This window comes from Lipotes vexillifer, unplaced genomic scaffold (genome assembly GCF_000442215.2).
Source record: "Lipotes vexillifer unplaced genomic scaffold, Lipotes_vexillifer_v1.1 scaffold963, whole genome shotgun sequence".
NCBI classification, from domain to species: Eukaryota; Metazoa; Chordata; class Mammalia; order Artiodactyla; family Lipotidae; genus Lipotes; species Lipotes vexillifer.
This window is the reverse complement of record NW_006780023.1, coordinates 683,407-690,560: the sequence shown is the minus strand read 5'-3', so window position 1 is coordinate 690,560 and position 7,154 is coordinate 683,407. Positions and strand designations below refer to the sequence as shown.

Sequence of the window (7,154 nt, the reverse complement as noted above, 5' to 3'; positions counted from 1 at the left end):
TTCCTGCTTTCTGTACCTTGGTGAAGAACTAGGAGTATAACTTCCTGTTTTCCTTGCTCTGCTCTCTAGTCACATTAGTCACTAATTCATATTGACTATATGTCATAAATAATTCTTGTTATGCCCCATCCTCCCTAACCCTATAGCCATTGGAACACATACCTGCCCCTGTCTTTCTTCCGTCTTTCCTTAATGGTTCCTTAAGAAAGCATCCCTGATAACTCATTCTCCTTCTCATAATTTGTCATTTGCTCCTTCTTGCCAATAGTATAAAATCCAGCTGCTCGTGTCTAGCCTTTCCTTTTCTCACACCCTGTGCTGTAGCCATGTGGAAAGCTTTAGTTCCCTCGGTACCCATACTCTTGTCTTACCTCTATGCTGTGGCACTTATTCCTGCCCCTGCCTTGTATGTGGTCTCCATTCTTGTTTGCGTAGGGACTAGACCCATTACCTCCTCTCTGCAGCTTTCACAGGGCACTCCCTTGAAGAATCAGGTGCCCAGCATTTATGTTTCCACAGTCCTATCACACCCGGTTATTCTTGCATTGTATTAATATTGTTTTTAAACATATCCTTTTCCTCACTCTGGACCATGAGATTTTTGAGACCAGAGGTTGTCATATTTACCTTGTATCCCTGTATCCCTTGGTATAATGCCCAGTGCATAGTGAGAGGTTAGTAAGAATTTGAAGAATAGGTCACTGTCTTGTCCACAGTAGCCTTACCTTTCACGTTCCTGTTCTAGCAAGCTTATGAATTCATCACTCTTCTCAATGTATTCTTTATGTTTTCTCTTTTCTTCCTCCAACTCTAATATGGTTTGCCTGTGAGATTTTTCTACCGTTAAAAGCTGTTCCAGGATTCGTCTGTGAGATTCTTTATGTTTTTCCACGACTTTGTCCAACTACAAAAGAAAATACATAGTCTAAGTACAAATCATTCATAATACTGCCATCTCTACCTCTTTTAGAAATATCCAAGTTTTAACAAATTAATTCAACAGTGGGTTTATGATTTCCTTGTTTAGTTTGTTATCATTACTCTTGTTAATTGATACTTTTTGATGTTTCAACACAAATGTAACTTTCTTACTGTCATTTTTTTTTTTTCTGGCCGCACCACGTGGCTTGTGGGATCTTAGTTCCCATGTCATCATTTTTTATTTTTTAACCAGAAAAAAACATTGGTTCCTCTGTAAATATCTGAACAATTTCTCCATACCCCCTTTCTGCCACTTCCTTTTCTCTCCAGGGGAACCATATCAGAGGAATGATGGAAAGTAAAGGAGTCCTTGTACAATGTTTGATTCTGCCACTTCCCTAGCTGCCCAGCCCTCCCTAAAGTACTCTGCTCACGTACATCTCTTGGATCCATGGTCTGTTTTTCAGTGCATTATTCATAAAGGTGTTTGTGTATTTTTTCCAAATTCTTGTTAATCAATTCTGTGTTGGTATAGACCTGGTGTAAACACCAAGTCCTTTCTGGTTTCCGTGGCCTACTTATATCTCTGTTATAAAACAATTACCCCATGTCTTATGTACTTTTGTCTCCTCTACTAGACTGTGAACTCCCTGAAAGCAGGGCCTACATTCTATTTTTCTTAAATTCTTAACATCTAATAGAGTGCTTTGCTTATAGTAGGTGCCCAGTATATGCTTACAGATTGAAAACAAAATAAGCAAGCAAGGAATCAAGAAAGAAAAGAGGGAAGTAGACTGATTAAAACAAAAGTGCTTCAGGATCTTTGACCAGTGATAAATGAAAATCCATTTAAGAACATGGTTTTGAAAGCATATGACTGTCTAGATTAGTTAAATACTAAACTATAACTGATAATATTGGTTGATTTTGCCCTTTGCCTTTATTGTAAAAGACTGAAAATTTGTGACTCTGAATTTGAAGCCAGTTTAAATCATACGTCCTTAAAAAGCACATACTTAACTAGGAATCCAAAGCACAAAAATGGCCAAATGATTTCAGAAAAAGAAGGGAATAAAGGTGTCCAAGCATACAGAACCCAACTGACCTCTAAACACTTAGGCTGGTTGTCTAGTTTTCTAATATGGGTTTATAATGGTGCCTTAACACAAAATACTTCATATGTCATATAGGTGATGATTTTTAATTAATGTGACCAATCCTTTTGTGGAAGCTGAAATTGCTAAGTTGTATTGCTTGCCGGCAGAGTCACTTTTAACTAATGACCATTCTCTGAGGGAGAGGTTGTAGTGTTAATTGTCCAGTTTTCCAAACATTAGACTGCATTATAAGGGAAATTCAAATCAACTGCTTTTAGAATTTGAGAGTGAAATAGTAATAGAATCAGCCTTAATTTAGGGAGCTTGATGTTTGACTTAGAGAAACATTCAATTTATCACAAGATCGGCCCTAGAATTAATAAATGAATAATTATAATAGGTATTTAGTAAAGCATAAATGAATGACTAAGGGAGGCTTCATAAAGGAAACTTCCTCAGATAGCTTCTTGTAGTTGTATGGACATGAATATTAAACTTAGTTTAGCCCAAAAAGAGAAAAGAGAAGGTTTAGTTAATCTATTGCTTTCCATTGTGTTTTTCCTCCTTATTTTGTTTGTTTGCTTGTTTGTTTGTAGGGACAAGGAAGGAATGTTGGAAAGAATCACTGCCCATTGTTACATAATCTCCTAAGGGCTCTCCCTTCAGCCTCACCCCCATCCAGCCTGTCCTCATCAGTGACAGCACAATCTTCCACCAGTGGGATTACTCCACTCTCCTATTCAGAGCTGAAAGGTTCCTCACCATCTGGCCTCCTGACACTTCCACCCCATTCTCATTCCGTACCTTCCCGTCTTTCTCACCCAGACTTTAGCCGCACCAGACTTCAGGTAGCTCTTAGAACACACCGTGGTGCTTCAAGACTGCTTTTTTCAGTGCCAGGACATAGAAACCTTTTTCCCCTTCCACCCAAAACTTTTCCTGTTCTTCCTTTATGGCTTTCTCTGGTCACTCCTGAGTGGAATTATTTGTTCCTTCTTATCAGTGAAATGTCTAATTCTCTGGGTTTTCCTTCTCCCACCTTCCATGACTCTTGAAGAATGGCCTATATTTACTGCATGCTGTTTGGTGCTAAGGACCTCATATTTGTCAACAGCAGAAATTGGAAAGGTGTCAAATAGGGACCTTGCAGAGGGAAAGTTCCCAAAGAAAGTGATTCTAGATATGTTTTAGCTTATGCTTGAAGTTTTATTCTGTGCCTTCATTTCTCCATACCCAAAATGCCTCTTAGAAAATATGCCAGTTGTTCTTAATTCAGTCTCTTCTTCATTCCTGCAGATCAAATGACGGACCTGAGCTTGTCTGAACTCATTTCATTTTCCACCAATTGTGTGTGTGTGCTTGGCCAAGCCACTTAACCGTTGTGTACTTCAGGTTTTTCGATTATAAATGTAGTGGTTGGGCTTGATTTCTAAGATCAATTGTATTGCCACAGTTTTCTCAAGGCAACAACTATTTATTAAGCGTCTATTATGCTATATGCATTTAGTACTATGATAGTTGCCATGGGAGAATTTTAAAGTCTCAATGCTTATACTGTTACTAGGCAGATAAGATATACACGCTAAACAATTAGGAGCAGTATAAGGTGGTGTATCCTTAAGCACTAAGGGACTATCAAAGAACCACTGCCCCTTTTTGATCTAGCTCCACTTGTGGGTTGAAAGAAGCCTGGGGAAGAAAACAGGAAGACTCAGTCACTTTAGGGAGTGTCAGGGGAAGGAAGATTAAAAAGATAACTCATTAATGTTTACCGTTCAATGACAAGCTTATCATTTTAGCCTCCCTGATGTCATATCCTACCCGCAACCACTAATACAATCCAACTCCTTGCCTAGGATGCAGGAAGTCCAATGTGTTCCAATAGGTTGGATTCTCCCGTGGTCAAAGAGAATGAAGGACAGAGAGATCGTCAGTCTTTTTGCTTTTGGTTGCTTAATATATGTTTAGGAAAGAATAATGACCTTTGTTTTAATAGCTCCTGAGTCACAGACCACCCTAATTTGGGGCTTTATCTTCTTTCTGAGCTATGGCTTTGGTTCTCTTTGTTCTTTTTCGTTGGCTCTTTGAAGATTGTCTTTTTCTTTGATTATCCTGAATATACTAGTAGAGATAAAGCTGGTTCAGACAGTAGAGAAATTATTTGGCTGTTTTAGTAGATCAAGCGTAACTAAATATGCTATTCATAAAATGCTCCATCTTCTTCCCTGTCTTTACTGAAACCTGGTTTTCCTGGATAATGCTAGCATCCTAAAATAGAGACTGCTTATTCTCACACTGCCGCAGTATCTCAGATACTGGAAATGGGGGCATGATTCTTGTCTCTGCATGACCTCTACCGGACTCTTCTGAAAGCCCTTCCTTGATTTACTGTCACCCTGAATGGTGATAGTCCTGTGTCATTCTTATTTGGTCATCTACTGAGCTTCAGGTCACTCTCACATTCTACCTCTCTACTGTCCATCTTGGTAGCATTCTGGGTGTGCCAGCTCACCCAGCCATGCTCAGAAGTGAAAAACCAGAGGCTGTACTGCAAAATGAATATGTCTTTTGGTTCCTAGCACTGGAAGTTTGTGGATTATAGAAGAGAAAGATTGAAAATATTTGGAGCCAGAAGCTAGTCTGAGGAAATTTCCCTTTTTAGTTCCTGGCTTCAGGATTTCTCTAGCTCCATGTAAAACTCATCCATGCACTTAAGAGTATGCTAGATATTTTGTCGAATGTTTTTATGTATTTTTTAGTGATATGATTTCATGATATGTCATCCACAATGTTTCTGGAAATGGAATTTCTTTATGTTCTACTTGAGTAACCCCTACTCATTCTCTGGAACTTGGCTTTCCTGATTCTTGTGTCTCAATTCGATCCCCCATTATACTCCCTCATAGTGCTTTGTGGTTTTCACCACAAAAATTAACATAGTGTGTATTATATACTTATTGTGTGATCACTTGTTGTCTGTCACTCTTAAAAGAGACATTAAGCACCCTGAAGACAGGAAGCACAACTATATTTATACAATGAAAATTATGAAATGAAATTTAAAAGCTGAACTATATAGTTGCTTAAAATAAGTATCAATACTTTAAGAACTGCCCTAAGGTAATGCTAATAAGGTATGCAGATTCTTTTATTATAGTACCTTGATAAATCCAAACTGTTGTTATATTTTTCTTGATATCTTTTTTGGAAGAACTAAGAATATGTTAGGCCATTAACTCAAGTATCTTTTTTAAGGTAACTTTTAGTATAGAAGCCTAGGTTGGAAAGGAATAGGAGGTTAAAACTGTTCTGGACTCTGAGTTTTTCCCTCCCTCTCTCCCCATCCACATCCTTTGTTCTAGCTTGCAGGCCTCCACCTTAAGTAAGTGTTCCTAACATATGACATAGCTGAGAACAGTTTGTTTTTCTAAGGTATTTTGCCTTATGAATAGATAAATCCCCTTTAGTTTACCCTAGACATGGTTGAGATTTTTCACATTTTTTTAAAAGAACATTATGAGGAAAATAAAAGGAGGAAGATGGAGGAAAACAAAATAATAAATTTTTAGCATGCACATCCTTACCCTGATGTAATTAGGGTGCCCCCCGGTATGATCTTAGTGGGAACACCCCACTTTCTTTCTTTTCTTCAGTCCTATCTAGGGACTCCTAGTCAGAATTTCCCTTTATTGTTTATTTTCTGGGTATCCCCCCCTCACCCATTACTTCCTAGATAGAGGAAAAGGGTAGGCAACTGGGTTGTTGGGTAGATAGAATTATAGGGGCTTCAAGGAACTGGGAGAGACTTGTAGCTGAGGAGAGAAATCTATCAGGGGGAAGTAGGCAAAAGAAGAAAACGGACAAATCATGGAGATGGGAATGTAAGAAGTGTGTGTGTGTGTGTGTGTGTGTGTGTGTGTGTGTGTGTGTGTGTGTAGGGGTATCTGTTGGTTGAGTAATCAAGGAAGGTTGGATTTATAGAGCAGGGCCAAATTATGGGTAACTTTTAGGGACACTTTGCAGAGTTAGGATTGCAAGCATTTGCAGAGAGGGTGTTTCCAGTTTTGCCTGTGTACAATAGAATTATTTACTTACAAAAGTAACTAAAACTTTTCCTACTGATTTCAGGATAAGTTTGGAATTATTCTGTTTCATTTTACTCTGAAGTGTTGAGGGGTTGTGCCATTTGTGGAGTTTTGTGAGTATATGTTCAGTGATAATTAACTTGCATTTGCACTTATACTGGTTGGGGAATTTGTGCTTAATGCTGTTTCACAGTCACTGTGTTGGGAGCCAGAATACAGTTTTAACACTATTGACTTGAATGAGGCTTCGGCTCCTCTTGTTTAAAATTTGGATTAAAGCGCAATCAACAGACTTTGGGTGGTCTCATCCTCACCCTCACCCCTCAGAGAAGCAGATCCATATGACCAAACTCTTTCACAATTTGGCAAGATGGTAGGCTTCTGTCATGAGACACTCAAGACAAGAATAGCAAGGACATTAGAGGTCAGTCCTGAGGTAGGTTGCCAAGAGCGTATGTGGGGGAAATTTGCCCAAAATTTGCTTTCACTCTCTCTAGCCTTAACTTATGCTCCTAGTTGTTTACTTTTTATAAAAATGAAAAATTATGAAATTTTCCATTGAGGTCTCAGTAGAAAATAGAAGAATAAAATAAGGATGCCAAGGAGTTTAAGAAATGTCAGCAAGTAAAAGAGCAAGCAGTGCTGTATCTTTGTGCAGTGGTGGCCGTGTTGAGACTGTTCATCTTTGCTGTTGTCATTGTTGGGCATACTTGGTGGGAGAAAAGTCTTTACTGTCATTAAACTTTTGAAGGAAAAAGAAGTTATGTGTTCATCTAAAATGTATGCTTTCTAAAACTCTGTTTCCTGGATAATTCTTCAGATCATTTCCATTCATGCTCAGAATTTCTATGACATAATACTTCAGTGTTTTCAAAGAAATTAACTTCTATGGTTAAACTTTATCTGTTTTTTATTATTGCCTTCAGATCTCCAAAAGAAGTGCAGATTCCTGTGTGTGTATGTGTGTGTGTGTGTGTGTCTGGATCTGAGTGTGTATGTCTGTGTGTATCTGTGTGTGTCTGTGTGTCTACGTGTTTATACAAGAGGGAAA

The 7,154-nt window shown here is 38.4% G+C and overlaps 2 protein-coding genes across 3 annotated transcripts in view; one reads left to right on the top strand and one right to left on the bottom strand.

Moving 5' to 3' along the window:
* CMSS1 (cms1 ribosomal small subunit homolog) overlaps positions 1–7,154 on the top strand; it is a 392,477-nt gene that overhangs the window by 122,913 nt on the left and 262,410 nt on the right. The window lies entirely within an intron of this gene.
* FILIP1L (filamin A interacting protein 1 like) overlaps positions 1–7,154 on the bottom strand; it is a 119,620-nt gene that overhangs the window by 110,861 nt on the left and 1,605 nt on the right. For both annotated transcript variants that reach the window (XM_007453203.1, XM_007453204.1), the window contains exon 3: positions 726–904. In XM_007453203.1, coding sequence (XP_007453265.1) covers positions 726–904 — 179 coding nt within the window. The remainder of the gene's footprint in view (positions 1–725; positions 905–7,154) is intronic.